At 42.7% G+C, this 17,799-nt stretch overlaps 1 protein-coding gene across 1 annotated transcript; it reads left to right on the top strand.

Annotated features, from left to right (window-relative positions):
- The first annotated feature begins 15,966 nt into the window (after positions 1-15,966).
- LOC146072914 (ATP-dependent DNA helicase Pif1-like) lies at positions 15,967-17,325 on the top strand. The gene has a single exon (XM_083180094.1). It carries the CDS (start codon positions 15,967-15,969, stop codon positions 17,323-17,325), a length of 1,359 nt encoding a protein of 452 aa, XP_083036220.1.
- The last annotated feature ends 474 nt before the right edge of the window (positions 17,326-17,799 follow it).

The following is a 17,799-nucleotide window of genomic DNA, read 5'->3' as shown; positions in this document are numbered from 1 at the left end:
GCAGAAGGTCACCACATCACATGTCAGCAGACAGCACATACATGGCAGCATTGTGGAGACACAACGTGATGGGCGGAGTCCGATATACCATAACCCATCACATCACATATGTAGTCAGCAGACAGTACATACATGGCAGCATTGTGGAAGCACAAAATGATGGGAGGAGTCGAAAATCACAGACAATTCAGCAGATTTCCTTGACTCCTTGAATCACCAACTGTGATTAGAAAAGTCATCAACATGATGGTCAGCAACATGGAGTTGCTACCCCATGCTGAAAAGGTCAGGGCCACTTTGGGGTCAGGACCCACAATTTGAGAACCAGTGGGGTATGGAGGTTAGGGATAGGCACTAGCGAGGAGGGTTAAGGTCAGGCTGCGGGAAGAGGAATAAGGATTAGGCTGCTTCAAGGGATGGTTATGGGGGTAGGAAGAGAGGGTTAGATCCCTTACAGGGCCCTTGCCAGGATACTCCATATCGGAAATCTTTTTTTTTTTTTTTAAATATTTCTTTATTTCCGTTTTCAATTTTTTTTAAAACATACAAGACCATACAAAATTTGGAGCATATCCGTGCTCCAAAACAAGACAGGTAAGACAAAATACACACAATAACAATGCTACGTGTTTCTAGATAAATTCAGCAGGCGACAAGATTAAAATGTGTACAGACAGAGATAGGTACTTATTTATAGCACTATATGGCATATTTCTTGTTCATTTGAAGTTTATTCCCCCCTCCCCTTAGTTGCCCAGTTTCAGTGACTATTTTTAGTTATTTTATCCTTTTGGTTATGGTTCTGATTCTTTTCCCCTTTTCTTTCTTCTACCCTGTCGTTCCCTTCTCTTCCCTTCATTATGGTTTCTATCAGTGGATTGCCGTTCTTTCCCCAGCTACTTCCACCAGTGCATGTCCTCCTCCCAGCCCTCCCTCCCCACTTCCTTTTAATCTTAGCCTGTTGTCCGGTGGCAAATGTTTCCATTTTAAAGCTATAGTTTATTTTATTAATGGTTTGAGATATTTCTGGTGGTTTCTCCTGTTTCCATAGTTGTGCAATAGATGTTCTAGCTGCAACAAGTATCTGACCCACCAGATATTTGGATGTATTAGGCATCTCTGGGGGGGAAGACATGCAGCAGTGCCCCTTGTGGGGTTAATGCTATTCTCTTTCCCAGTATGTAAGAGATAAGGTCTTCTATATCTCTCCAAAATAGCAATAATTTCCTACATGACCAAAATATATGTACTATATCTCCGGTCTCCTCGCTACACCTCCAACACAGGTCTGGCTGGTCAGGGTAGAATTTATGGATCTTGGAGGGGGTCAGGTAGGAATTGTAGAAGAGTTTCATATACAGTATCTCTCAATATGTATATTTGATCTTGACATCCCCCATACCTCTGTAAACAGTCCAGACCATTGTTCCTCCTCAAGTGAGAATCCCAATTCCCATTCCCATTTATTTTGTTGTGTGGTTTTATTTATATCATTTGCATTTAGGGTGATTTTATACCATTTTGTAATTCCTCCTCTTTTCCTTGTTAGTCTTATTTGAGCTTTTATTTCTTTCTTTATTATGTCTGTTGTTAGCAGATCCTGAGAGAAGGTTTTTAGCCAATGTCTGATTTGCAAATATTTATAAAAATCAGTGGTTTTTATATTGTACTTTTGTTTAATTTGAGTGAAGGACAATATATCCCCGTCTTTATATAGATCACTTATAGATTTAATACCCATGTCTTTCCAGTTGTCTAGATCTATATTTGGGATTATTTTCATGAGTGCATCTAGTGATATATATACTATTGGGACTTGGGGCAACCCCTGTTTTTTTATACAGATTTCCCATGCCTTCAGTGTGTTTCTAGTTGCTCTTAATGTTAGATCTGATAGTCCCCTATGTTGTGTTGGAAGCCAGATCGTATCTTTTAATGGGATATCTCCTGAGATATCGGAAATCTTGAGTTGTTTTTTTGACTGCTGGCATTCTGAGCCCCTGAATATCATGTGTAAACCCTGTATTGAGACAGAAGTATCAGAAACATAGCATTAGACAGCTGCCTAGCTTTACCCTGTTTCTAGAGTTATCTGGTTATCTGGATTTTTTAAACAAAAGTATTTTTTGTCATTGGTCTACATAGAACAGGCATCATTTTGAAAACATTTTGAATTAATGAAAACATAAATCGTGTGTTCGTTTCTTATCTTTAATCATAAATATATAAAATTCAGATACTATAGTTCAGTTTCTTTTCCAATAATTTACTGCCGATACTGTTCCAAATTGTTTGTTAGTATTTCAATACAAAATGGCAGATGCTAGTACTTCACTTATACCTAACTACTTGTAAGTTGTTTATAACAATTTCAAATACTTTATAACAGAAAGCCTGCATTACATTAACCAACAGCCAAAAATGCTTCAGTACAAGCACAAAAAATGATATTTACTGTAGTTATTATTTGTAGTCCCAGTAAAACAGTTTATTTTATTATTTGTGTGTTTCACTTTCTTATTGGGTGACGTCATCCGGTTTTATTTACTAATGTTTGACTTCAAGATATTTCTTATTGATTTAAAAAATATAACAATCAATCAAACTTAACCTTAAATCAATGTACCCCTTTATCTCTTTAAATCTGATACATTTCGCGGTTTCAATCAGTTTGGAATTGAACCACTTTTTTTTTCCAGAGGATTTTTGGAACGACATGTGACAAGTGAATGGCCCTTAATTTTAGAGGATTATCATCCAGCTAATATCAGTCTCTTCTTGTGTAAAGGGAGTGTAATTACTGAGACACTTTGGTTGCCAAGCAACTAAAATCCATGCAAAGCAGTGTATCCAATTTGCATGTAAACGTGACGGTTAAGCTTCCCCTAACTGCAGAACAATTCACTTATCATGCTATAAAATCAAAAGTCATCGATGAAAAAGCAAACATTACAGGAATTCAAATCCATCAGAAAATCTATAAATTTCTAACAATTACAGATGAGTGAATTTGCGGCAAACTGTAACACAAATCATCCTATATCGCCCTATAGCTGTTCCATCCTATATTTTTCAATTTGCATTTCAATGAAATTATACAGTAATCTATGGATATATGCTGGGTTACAATGGTCACTTTATTCTACTGCGTGTGGCATGGTTGGGGTATGGCTAGGGACACTACTACGGACACAGAATCCTAGTGTAAAGTTTCTGTAATGGAATGTGGAAATAACTGAATATTTCATGGAACAGTTTTGAAAACTGCATTGAATAAAATCTAATTTTGCAAATATACTGTATTTGCGTTTTAAATTGTTGCCGCATTCACTGACATTGGCTCCCTGTGACTTCTTTCTGTTCCCGAACCTGGAAACATGGCTTGCAGGAAAAAAAAAACAATTCATTACAATTCCGGATGAGGGAGCTGGTGCATTGTTGTGGTGGAAAAAAAATAACCTATGAATCAATCTGAAATTTGGTATGGCGTTGTTTGAAAGATGGTAGTACACCATAGTAGTACCAACTTTCCTCAGCAACGCCACCTTTCTTCAAACACAGGTACTTATTGATCCACCATCGTATGTATATATATATAAATCACTGGATGTTTGGATATTTGTATACTTCTGGGCATCACTGATGGTCTGTGAATGACTGACCAAGCCTAGGAATAGTAAATCCAGGGGTTTGGAGATCAAAAAACACTGGTAATGTTTCAAACCACTTGCAAAGCCTCAATGCCCCTAGTGTTCCATCCCCCACCCCTCATTGCCATTAGATCATAAATCAAGCCCCAGTAGCCGGAAGATGGGTGCTCATGGTTTTGGCCAATGTAGTGAGGTGCCTTTTCCCGCAAGACAATATACCAAATACCACAAAATAAAATAAAAGATATGCTCATTTTAATAACACATTTATTTAGTTTTACATTTTCTAAATGGTGACAATCTTAATTTCTGTTATGGCATTATGTTTATAGAGAGAGAAATACACTATGGCCAACCACTCATGAGCTATTATGTCCAAACAAATGGATCAATGTTTAATCTGGCCTTGTTCGGATATGGTTGACTGGTGCACCTCCGCTACTTACTTGGAAGCAGCAGTGATGCTCAGATTTTTCAACACAGCAGGAGGCACATGGTAGAGGCCTCCTGCATGTATCTGTGATCTAGTGCTGCATCCTAAACAGTAGCTTGAGATAACATGTGACACCATGAGCTGGCTGACTGACCCATGACATCATGTAGGCTAGCTGCTACAGCTCCGTCCAAGAGGCCTCAGAACTCCCCAAAAAACGGAGGCAACAATTTGTGTAAAATTTGCCCCCACCAAAAGGCTGTAGACTGTCGACTGTCCATCGCTTGATGTCTACAGCCATGCTGCATCCGGCAACTCTGTAATACACATTCTCATGTGCAAAGTACTGGCAATCATAACTTTTTGACTTTTTCCTCTTGCATCGGAACCTGAATCAAGCTCATTTTTGTCTAGATTAGACAAGATCCTGCCCAAGCTGCCAGATCATTTAGACTATAACTGGAGCTTTCTAGCACTATTGGACGATGACCGTCGGCACAAACCAATAGCCATAATAATTTCACCAAATATACCACAAAAAATAATATTTTTACATTTTAATATTAAAAAACTTCTGTATATGCTAAATTTCTACATTCTTTGCAACACATCACTAATTTGTCCCATAGGAAACTGTGATAGAAAAGCAGCACTACATGTATTTGTTCGATTTTGCCTTCATGTTTTATTGTTCCGTAACAAGTGTTTGTGGTCTAAACCTCACCTAAGAAAACTAAATGATAAATCACCTTCCCAGACTTATATAGGAACGAGCATGTTAAAACAATGGAAGACTAGAAATCTGGACAAGAGACAAATAGGTGAGTTAAAACACAAGATTTATAACCTGAAACTGACAGTTCCAAGGTTAAGCTGGTTTATTGCAGCATGTAAGGTGAATGATCAACTACCGTATTGGTAGAGTGGGACCGTTAGACATTATGATATATCATACAATAATACTGTAGGCCCGCAATATTATCAAACTTGTGTATTGGGGCATTGTGGAGCCGCGGTATTTCTGCATAAAACATTTAGGCAAAAAGTCCCTAAAAGTGTATACAATTACATTTTTTATTGCTATTATAATGATGACACTGTATTATTATTATTGCTATTATTATTATTATTATTATTATTATAATTATTATAATCATAATCTTCATCGTCATCATCATCATTATTATCATACTTGTGCATTTAATGATATCAGCAAGAATAACCTTCATTCCTGGTCAGTAATGTGTTGATCCTATGACTTATCTGTAGGTGATACTAAAGACTTTATATTCTAAAAGTAGCAATAAAAAATATTTTTTCACCAATTCACTTATACAATATTACCTGGGGCCGGTGTTTAATACTTAATGAAGTAATATAAAAGTATCTTCTTAAACAATCCAACATTTGGCAGTTAGCGTTGGCTTCTCCAAAAAAAAGGCAACAAATTCTATAAGAATCCAAAAGGTTCAATTTAAAATACTCCACATGACATATATGACCCCTGTTAAGTTAAAGAAAATAGCAGGATCGGATACTGACCTGTGTCCAAAATGTGGCGAGATTGGGGCCACCTTTTGGCACTTAGGGGGTTATTCTAATCCACTCTTTCTGACAAAATCCTTCTTAGACGGACAAAACCATGTGCACTGCAGGGGGCAGATGTAACATGTGCAGAGAGAATTAGATTTGGAGGAGTTATTTTGTTTCTGTGCAGGGTAAATACTGACTGCTGTATTTTTACACTGCAATATAGATCTCACTTTGAAGTAAAACCCCACCCAAATCTAATTATCTCTGCACAAGTAACATCTGCCCCACCTGCAGTGCACATGGTTTTGCCCATCTAAGAAGGATTTTGTCAGAAAGAGTGGATTAGAATAAGGCCCTTAATGTGGACGTGCAATAGAGTAGGACAGTTTTGGTATAGGGAATGTCAGGTTATTGAGGGTTTGGGGGTACCATGTGATTCTCTTACAGAAATTAACATTGTAATGGGGATATGGCAAAGAGATTTGGCTACCCCGCTGGGGCAACTCATCTGTATGTGATCTTATTGTCTACCTTAAAATGTTGTCATTTGCAATTGGCCCGAATGTGAAGCAGAGATTATGTGTGTTTGCACATTTAATAATAAACAAAAAATTACACAATTAATTGTTTCTTTGTTTATCTGTGTGTTTATATAGTTTTGTACCTTTTTTCTTTCTTTTTGGCTTTTTATTTACTTTGCTTTAGTACTGTTTGTTTGATGTTTTAACATCATTATGGTTTATTCTATGAATCGTATAATATTGCTATATATATCGTATCCTTTTTACAACAAGGTGATACCCAGGGATGTACTCCCTTTTGCTACTTTTCAGTTGTTATATGCATCCTCATTTTTTTTTAACGTAAATGTTAACAATTTCTTCCGGATGCGTTGAAGCCCTTTTTTATCATTTATTTTTTATTTTTTTCTCTTTCTTAAAAATAATTTATCCTTATAATGTAAGATGTTAGAAAATGGTGGTTTGTACCTCATGTGTATTACCTTTATTATTAATTGCATAAATTGTATTGAACACAACACTTAAGGTTCAATCAAATATATGTGGGAAAAAAAAAATTGAACTTACTCGAGCACAACCTATTTTAGGCAATTTTCTCTTTAACAATTTTTTGTTCATATATGTTTTTATTTAGTAAAAATTTCCCAGTGCACGTTAATTCTCAAGGAAATGTCAAAATGTGGTTTATTTAAGTACGCATGAAACTGAAAACCTGTAACACACTCTAACTGCTTTGTACCCAAGTTTCTGTTTTCATTGGCCATTTGTAAAAATGATAATTAGGGTGAGAGCTGTAATTTTTTATGGTATGACAGCTTGTCCCCAAGGGGAACGATTAAGAGTATGTCATGAAGTTAGCCATTTGTCTCCTGAAAGAAGTATCATTATCACTGAACCAAGGCTTTATTCAGCTCACTGACAAGATATCCTGCAAATTAAAGAATAGGGACCACATGTCAACAAACCTCATTGAATAGAAAACAAAGTTTGAGATGTTCTCTACAGATGTTCTATCATGTAACAATATGATTTGCTACAACAAAGAACTGATCGCGGTACAGTTAATTACAAGAGTGAAACACAGCAGTGTGTAACAATGTAACAGCAATTCCAATTCAAGGGTTTAAATAAGTATATTATTATCAGGGCTCTTTTTATAATACTTTTTTTTATTATAATCTGATGACATTTACTATGTAGTTTCTTTGTGCAAATGAATGACATATAACAGAAGCTAAATAAAACCTTACTTAGAATTTTAAACTAAGATATGATTTAATATGGTATCTTACAAAATGTTTTAAAGGGGTACATACTGAAAAAAGACCGACCCCGTCATCCTGGTATGGAGAATGCCGTCAGGGGCTATGTACATACCCTACTGTAACTCTCTCCCCTACCCTCCTAACTTTAACCCACCCTTGCAGCAGCCTAAATTTACCCCCCCACCCGCAGCCTTACACTATCCCTCCAAACTAGTGCCTAACCCTAACCCCCACCTGCGCTGCATCCTTATCCTAACCCCCCTTTATGTAACCCCCTACTCCCAACAGCCTTACCCCCCAAGCCCAGCTGAAGTCCACCCAACCTAATCTGCCCTCATACTCACCTGCCTAGACCTTTTGTAGTTGTCCATACTCTTGTTTGCCAACTGACCTTTCACTAGGATATAGACATTTCCTGTTTTGGGGAAAGCCAGCCTTCTGCTTTTGAGATCTGGATATTATTCTGGATTTTGTGCCTACCAGCATTGTTTTAGTGATCTTCTGATTAGTTTGCTGCCCAAATACAGACACTGTATAGAGAATGCATAGAAATTCAGACAGCTTCAGAATCACAATGATGTCATTACTGTATGTAGAGAAGACAAAGGGGAGAGGGTTCCTGATCATATGAGTTTACAATCTTTAGATCAAGGTTGCCAAAGCTCAAAATGTTTCATTATATTGATTTAAAGATGTCTGCCTATTGTCTTGAATTGTAAGTCAATAAGGATTAATCTATAATATATATGTCTAGTGTCCCTGTGACTCCAAAACACTGCCATCTGTTGGCAGCAAGTGAAACTACATCTACTAGATTTCAATGCATTAGCTTTGAGTGGACTTTCTATTATTACAGTAATTTACATATAAAATAAAAAAAATAAAAATAATTAATTGACGATAAAGATGAGAACACTTTGTGGCAGGATAAATACATTTCCATCAGATAGCTGGTATGGAAGTTTTTCGGATCTGCTAGGGAAGACATAATAATGGAGAATGAGAACCCATACATTAAGATGACGGACAGTCCTTGGGCAGTGAAAATTCCTGCCCTAACCTGCCCTCACACTCACCGATTGGGTTGTTGGTATTCCTGCATTGGAATACTGATCCGTTTGATTTCCGGAGCAGGTCTTCTGAAGGCAGTCAGGAATTCAGCATCAGCGTACAAAACCCCGGCTTCCTGACTGCCAGGATGCTGACCCTGGCCCTTATTCTGATTGACGCGGACTTTACCGCATACTTTCGGATCGCGTCTTTTCGGCGTCTGCGCATGCGTGGAGAACGCAACGCGCATGTGCCACGCCTTGACTCCGTACCAGTTCGGCCAAATCCCGTCCAAAACTGTTGCCCGCAATCAGTCGGGAAATATGGGCGTATTATGGGCGTCATGCGGAATGACACATGGGCGTAGTTTCAAAGTGGGCAAAACGGGGCGGAAACATGGGCGGACACGGGGGAGTACACTTATGTTGGGGGGCGTACATTCGGATACCACTCCGAATGCACGCGATCAAAAAGGGAAGAAATGTGCGGTGTCCACAAGTGTACTATTGCTTTGCGGACACCACTCGTTCATGCGGTAGGCGAACGTACGCCTAATGACTACAAGCATTAACACCTGAACCCAATAGAATCGACTCCTTTACTCATTACTCACTAATAGGACGCTTGTCAGTGCTTTAATTGAAACCATTGCACTTCAATTGCTGTAAGGGTTAATGTGTGCAATGCATGTGTTAGGCATGCTTGTAAGGATATATTGGCATCTAATTGATTCCAATTCCAAATAAGCAGTTTTTTGAGGATAGGTAATTGAATAAGTGGGTCATGTGATGTATTGCAGAAGATACTTAATAGTGGGTTGTTTGGCGTAAATACTCCGCTTACGGGCGGTAGCACCGCTTGGCTCCCGGTCGGATGCGGTATTTCCGAGCATACTCTGTAATACTCTGTAATACCGTGCAGAATCGGAGTGTTTCTCCCGCACACGCATGGTTTGTATGTCGTCCGTAAACACGCCCTGTTCTTAAAGAGTGAGTCCGTCCGAATGCGGAGGACCCGTGGGCGTTTCTACGGACGATGGCCGCACGCGGCAGAAGACCGTGGCGTGCGGACCGCTCCGTAAGAATGCGGGAATATCCGCACCAACCAGAATAAGGGCCCATATCCTGTTTAAAATACCTGTAATGCAGTAAGTTACTATGGGGGAGATGTATGATAGAGTGTGTAGAGAAATAAAGTAGATAGAGAACCAGCCAAACAGTGTTTAGCTGCCTTTAAAAAACTATCCAAGATTTGATACAGATAGAGCCACACTTATTCAATCCTACAGCCTGACACTGTTGGATCGCGCTCAGACGCATTGAGGCACCACATTATACAGCATGCAATACACATCTCCGCCACTGGGTGGATAGGGCCTTGCCATTTGCCGAGAATGGGACGCGTGTGTATGTGAGACACACACGCGTCCCATTGCTGTGAACGGGGAGCATTCTAGGCGAACGGCGCTGTGGCTCCATCTACTCAGGTGGAGAGAGTGGAACAAAATACTCAAAATCAGTACTTAAATTTAGTGTATTCAGACGCAAATGGACAGTTTTAAGCAACAGGCTTTTGTCGTTAGACTTTTGTGTGCGTCCAGGTCCCCTAGGCATATTATTTAATAAAATTAGTATACTGTACATATCTATCTATCTATCTATCTATCTATCTATCTATCTATCTATCTATCTATCTATCTATCTATCTACTGTATCTGTCTACTATCTACTCTGTGTTAGAACAGAAAAGGGTAAAATATCCCAACTTATAGGTGAAAAAAATAACATGCAGAAAATCAACATACAGTACTTGTAAGTCAGATTCTCTGATTATACCTTGTATACTCTGAATATACTTTTTTCCCCCTATTGTGTAACATGTGCACCTGTCCTTCTCCCATGTGCTGTACAATAACTGACTTCAATAGAACCATCAGAAACAGCTCTTTTTTATTATTTCGTGTGGAATTGTCTGAAATCTCAATATGATGGGAAAAACATGGGAAGGAAGCACGTGGGGCACTCTTGCTGCATACAGTACTTCATGGCTTATAGAGGGACATTGATATTTTAAATATATTGTGGATATGCAAATTAGAACTGGAATGCAAGTGTTTATGGGTAATACCAGTGCATGTGACTTATTTTGGCCAAAAGGAATGCTTTTGTATAATTCTGTCCATTTTGAGTCCATTACAGTCCTGTTTGACTATATTTTTTTGTTCTATTGAGGATAAAAAAAACACATTTAGAACTTCACATAGAAACCAGTGCAGCATCAAGAGCAGAATGGAATAAAAATATTAGTTGATTTGTAGTCAATTTTGTGGGGATCACGGTTCGGTACTTATATGTTAGTTGGGCGCCCACTATAGTTACTGCGCTCATACCCCCACTATCCATGTCGGCATGGAGTTGATTGCGTGAGGAGCGTAGCGAGCCCCGCAAAGGGACGCAGAAAAAAATCATGTTCATCGCTGGGGGGAAAGCTACTCAGTGCATATACACTAAGCGGCTTTCCCCCCTGCCCGGTGCCGACGGAGGAGGGAGGACGCCTTTGCATAGCGCAGTACTATGCAAAGCTGACCTCAAAGATGCTCATCGGTTGGTATACTGTAACCAGCTCATCTATTGGTATAACCAGCAGATGAGCGGCTTTCCCGATGATGATGCGAGAGCTCACAGCAGCGCTCACTGCTCATCGCCGGGGCATACACACTGGGTGGCTTTGAGCTGAAAGCCGCTCAAACCTGCTGTTTTGAGCAACTTTCAGCTCAAAGTCACCCAGTGTGTATGGGCCTTTAGAAATGATAGTCTGAGATCTAGTCAAAATTGCATTGCCTACACAGTCTATTGTTAAAACAGAAATAACGCATCAATAATTCTATGCTTTTGTTATACTCTGTTTTCTCAAATATTGTTATTTATTGCTGCAGGTGGCGTTAGCTTGTTGTACAAGGTACTAGCCACGGCGTATGAGGCCTACCCTTTGTGCCATGCAGCAGGTGTTTGTTTGAAGCAGCAACCATTTTGGCAATTATGACTTGCATAATAACATTATAAAATGGCTGATCATTCAGAATAGTGCTGTAAAGGTTATTTCTTATAGAGAATTGTTTTTGGTTTTAGAAGCTTAAGAATGTGATGTTGACAGTATAATGGAGCAAGGACAGAAAGCTAGACTCCACAAACTTATCAACAATATGGGAACAGGGCCACACATGCGTAGACCCCAAGGCCACTAAATCTTTGCCTAGTAAAAAGGAAGTTGGGTGTTGGGTTAATTATGACATCATGATTGAAAGCAGAGCTTGCCAATAAGACTCAATGCTTATGAGTAATTAATTAATTAATGTGATTTAGGTTTAAATATCAGAGTTAGAGAAGGAAGAGAAAGGCAGTTGAGGAAGAACAAGCAAGCACGGGGGGCTGGAGGTAACTATGAAGGAGGTTTAATCATGGCTGATCACTGTCCTTGAAAGGTTTCCATTTTGATTTGATGTACAATTACTGTTTAAGAATTAGCTAATCAATTTTATGTTTCTTGTGTAAGTCTGCATTTGCAAATACCTGTAATAAAGCTATTTTTTAAGTAAAGCATTGTCATACATTTTATAACAAGGTTGTGTTGGTGTGCAATCATTTCAGCGTTGCCGTTATATTTAAAGGTAATAAAGTAAATGTATACAAGTTTGGGTTATCAATCATATCTAATCGTTATCAATCATATCTAAGCGTTATCACTATCTATGCTAAGCAATCTCTGCAAGACAATATTGATTAAGCAGGAGAAAAACTGGGAGACGTCGGCTAACCATCTAGGAGAGTTTGACGACATAGTCAAAATCTCCTGCCAATATCTCTCCGTGTGTACACCCCTTCAGCCTTACCAGATTAATTAGTTAAAAAATCCCTTCACACACAATATAAAATAAAAAGGAATTCTGTTGGCAGATAAGAACCACTTGGGCCAATCTAGTGTTCCCTTAAAACATGTACACGCACACTCCTACAATAATTATAACAGTATTTCCACTGGGATTGTGTCAGAATTATCTCTTATATATTTGGCCAGATCTGTCAGTCAACGCAGTGTGGCAAACGGTGGGCGGGGTTTCAGGGGTGATTGACAGGCCCATCCACCGTCAGCCACACTGCAGAAGCAAGGCACTTCCGCACTTCTGTCGTACATGCTCTCCACAAGCACACACCCCTCCTCGACCAACACTCCCCATGCCTGCCCACTAACTCCATCCATGGCTGCTCACCACCCACAACCCCTCCCCCAACACACTCATCCCCGGACCGCCCATAGGGCATCTACAGCCTCCCCCCTCCTAGACCCCCCCACCGGACATTTAGCCCGCACCCCCTTCTGCCTCACACCTGACAACGACCACCAATAAGCCTCTAAGACATTCCCAACAACACCCCCCACTTCAGCCACAGCGGACCCAGCCTACGCTAACCCCGGCCCCCCACACGCAGCGCTGGGTTGGGCGACGGACAGACCCCGTCTGCACCAACCCTTCTGACACAGCGGTCCCCTGCAACTCCGCCCCCCGACACGCAGAACGGTGTCGCCCAACGGACGGACACCGCTTGCACGCCCCACCTGCTGCCACAGCGGTCCCCGGCTAGCCCGCCCCCCCGACACGCAGAACTGTGTCGGGCGACGGCCGGACCCCGGCTGCGGCAGTCAGTACAACACGCTCCAGCATTAGGCCCCCTTCTGCCACAGGCTACGGCAGCTACAATAACCCCGCCCCCCGACACGCAGATCTGTGTCGCCCGACAGACGGTCCCCGCCTCCGCCAGCAATAATAACACACACGCGGAAAATGGCTGCCCCCATACAGCATTATGGGGGCAACCATTTTCCCAGTGTCTGTTATTATATTAGACCTGCAGCCGGAGCCGGGGACCGCCCCTCAACAAACATGGATCTGCGTGTCGGCATACAGTTACCAGGGGGGCGGGTTAATGTTAGTGCAGGAGCAGGGGACCGCTGTCGGGTGTGCCTGTAACGAGGGGGGAGGACAGGAAGATAGTCCGGCAGCCTCCCCCCAGGCAAACACAACAGCCTAGCGCCTCCCCGTCACCAAGGGGGATGCGCACAGTGCCCCACCCGCATCCCCCAACGTCACCTTCCCTTCCCACCATTATCCCACTCAGGTCACACACCTGCACGCATCTACAGCCACGCTGCCTGCCTACCAAAAGCTGCCTGTCGCCCAGCTGAGAAGCACACTCATCCCTGCCACCCAGGGGACCCACTGCCTAATGATGAGAGTTGCCTCCCAGCCAGACTTCACTACCTGACGCTCCATGGGACCCGCTGCCTGACTCTCCCACCTGGCTACCACCCAGACACCGCTACCTGCCGCCCAAGGGACCCGCTGCCTAACGCTCCCAAAAGGATCCCACCCGGACACCGCTACCTGCCTCACAGGGGACCCGCTGCCTGACACTCCCAGCTGACTCCCAGCCAAACAACGCTACCTGCCGCCCAGGGGAACCGCTGCCTGACGCTCACAACGAACTCTGTCCGCTCCCAGGTAAGACACAAACGCTGCCTCCCAACCCCCCTCCCCACTAGTCGCCCAACCTAGCCAGCCCCATGTTTACACAACGCACACACACCCCACCCAACCCCCCCAACGCTACCTGCCGCACAGGGGAACCACTGACTCACGCTCCTAACTAACGTTGTCCACTCCCAGGTCAGACTCAAACGCTGGCTCCCAGACGGTGACTAACGCTCTCAGCTAGGCCTCCCAGGGAACCCCCTGCCTCAACACACCGCGCAACTCCCCTCCCCACCACCTGCCACACACAGCCAGCCCCACGTCTACACAACGCAAGCACAACCCCCACACACCCACACCCCCCCCCCTCAACACACACCCAGGCTCCCAGCCACCCACCGCTGCCTGCCACTCTCAGCAAGCCCTCCCAGGGGACCCGCTGCCTCACCCTCCCAGCAAAAGCTGTCCGCTCCTAGCTGAGACACACACGCTGAGTCCCAGCCACCCACCGCTGCCTGCCACTCTCAGCAAACCTTTCCAAGGTACCCGCTGCCTCCCACTCCCAGCTAAAGCGGTCCACTCCTAGCTAAGACACACACACACCAAAAATTCTCATTAAAGCAAGGGATCCCGGGGCACACGCTCACACCTAACACAGATTTACCTACACCCCCCCACAACCACCTTTAATATTTTTATATCTAACCTGCAGCCGCCAAACACCACCCACCAGACCCGCTGCCTAACGATCCCAGAAGGATCCCACCCGGACACCGCTACCTGACTCCCAGGGGACCCGCTGCCTGACACTCCCAGCTGACTCCCAGCCAAACAACACTACCTGCCGCCCAGGGGACCCGCTGCCTGACGCTCACACCAAACTCTGTCCGCTCCCAGGTTTGGGACTGCCTCCCAAACCCCCTCCACACTAGCCGCCCAACCTAGCCAGCCCCATGTCTACACAACGCACACACACCCCACCCAACCCCCCCAACGCTACCTGCCGCCCAGGGGACCCACTGACTCACGCTCCTAACTAACGTTGTCCACTCCCAGGTCAGACTCAAACGCTGGCTCCCAGACGGTGACTAACGCTCTCAGCTAGGCCTCCCAGGGAACCCGCTGCCTCAACACACCGCGCAACCCCCCTCCCCACCACCTGCCACACACAGCCAGCACCACGTCTACACAACGCAAGCACAACCCCCCTCAACACACACCCAGGCTCCCAGCCACCCACCGCTGCCTGCCACTCTCAGCAAGCCCTCCCAGGGGACCCGCTGCCTCACCCACCAAGCTAAAGCTGTCCGCTCCGAGCTGATACACACACGCTGCCTCCCAGCCACCCAACGCTGCCTGCCACTCTCAGCAAACCTTTCCAGGGTACCCGCTGCCTCACACTCCCAGCTAAAGCGGTCCGCTCCTAGCTGAGACACACACACACCAAAATTTCTCATTACAGCAAGGGATCCCGGGGCACCCGCACACACCTAACACGGATTTACCTACACCCCCCCCACAACCACCTTTAATGTTTTTTTCTTAAACCTGCAGCCGCCAAACACCACCCACCAGGATCTGATGCCAACAACCGACACCCTCCTGGAACTGATGCCACAGAACTCGACTTTCAAACACCACCTGGACCACACCACATCGCTAACACACCCATCTACAAGTCCCCTGTGCACCTCTACAAAATAACCACAACCCCACCCCCCCCCAAAAACCCCCCACACCCACAACCCCTTTCCCAATTATTTTTTTTTCTTTCTCTCAAACCTGCAGCAACCCAACAAGACCCACCAGCATCTGATGCCAACAAACAACACCCTACAGGACCGGAGCACGCACAACTCAAAGTTCCAGGACAACCGGAAATGCACCACAAGAACAAACATATAATGTCCTTGAAGAACAAAATTTCGCTAATCACAACATTGCAATGCTTAACAATCAGCAGTTAGCTGCTTTCAACACCATAGTCATGGCAGTACATAATGAATACAGTCACAACCACTGCTTTTATGTTGATGGGCCAGGAGGTTCCGGAAAAACATTCCTATACACTACGCTCATTGCATATACACGAGGTCAAGGTAACATCATATTGCCGTTTGCTACCACAGGAATTGCAGCTACTTTACTCAAAGGTGGACGCACTGTGCACAGTGGATTTAAGCTACCTGTCCCACTACTTGATACATCCGTTTCTTGCATGAGACTAACGTCCCCAGAAGCAGAACTATTACGGAAAGCTGTTATCATTCTCATTGATGAAATAACTATGCTCCCCAAACATGGTCTTCGATGCATTGACACACTTCTACAGGAAATTATGAACAACACCAAACCATTTGGAAACAAAATTATTGTATTAGGAGGAGATTTTAGACAGACACTTCCTGTTGTGCCAAGAGGAACACAAACGGATATTATTGAATGCTGCATCAAAGCCAGTCACCTATGGCAACATTTCAGGCATCTAACTCTCACTACAAACATGCGCAGTGAAGGACAACTAGAACATAATACATGGCTTTTACAAGTTGGAATGGGAACTGTACCAGCAATACCAGAAATATCACAAACAAATATCATTGAAATCCCACAACATATGCTAACTACAGACAATCTCATTAATACCATTTTTAACAATGTACAAAACATGTCCGTAGAAGACCTTTCTAAAAGAGTCATTCTTGCTCCAACAAATGCCCACACACTTGAAATGAATCGGAACATTATTGGATTAATACCTGGAATTCCACAAATTTATTACAGCGCCGACTCCGTTGTAAGTGAAGACCCCAACGACACTTTAAACTTCCCCCTGGAATTTCTACATGAGCAAACTCCTTCTGGAATGCCTCCACATATCTTACTGTTAAAAAAGGGAGTTATTGTCATGCTACTTCGCAACCTTAACCCCAAAAAAGGATTGTGTAATGGAACACGATTAATTATTGAAAACTTAGCACCTCACTTCATCACTACTAAAATTATATCCGATTGCAACAAAGGTGACATTGTCTTTATTCCTCGCATTGATTTGGCTCCAACAGATACCACATTGCCATTTATCCTAAAACGACGCCAATTTCCAATCATTCCAGCCTATGCAATCACTATTAACAAATCCCAAGGACAAACATTCAATCACGTTGGAATTCATCTACAAACTTCAGTCTTCTCTCTTGGTCAACTTTACGTAGCTTTATCAAGATCAAGACAACCAAATCAAGTCAAAGTCCACATTACCCCAAATGAAGAACAAGGACAACTACTTTTAAACAATAGACAATTTACCAAAAATGTGGTTTTTCATGACATTTTCCAAATGTAACATGTCGTAGTACGATGTGACTTTACTAACCTTATTTATATATATGCACTTTACACTCTTTTTACAATGTTTACAATAAATGCTTCACAATGTTCAACCTGTTCTCACATTTATCTTATAAGACATTTCTATTTCAATACATATTTCCTACATCTACATTAGTTAACTTTTCGATCAACAACAAAAAATATTCATTCATAACACTATCACAGACTACACCACCTTTGCAATTATATGCACTTTCATTTCTAAACATTTATGCTGTCACTCAAATTCACTACAACAACATTATTCACCAAATTACAATACATCTCACACTCACATATATTTCCACTTCAAATGGGGCGAAGCCCCTCACGACGGTGTGAAGAGCGCCCGGAGGGCGCGATGAATCACCTAGTATTATATATATTATAGTAAAATGTCACTCACACTTATTTTGACACACTGATTGTGTCTGATTATCAAGCAATG

Source organism: Crinia signifera, chromosome 4, assembly GCF_055691185.1.
Source record: "Crinia signifera chromosome 4, ASM5569118v1, whole genome shotgun sequence".
NCBI lineage: Eukaryota > Metazoa > Chordata > Amphibia > Anura > Myobatrachidae > Crinia > Crinia signifera.
This window is presented reverse-complemented; position numbering and strand designations above follow the sequence as displayed.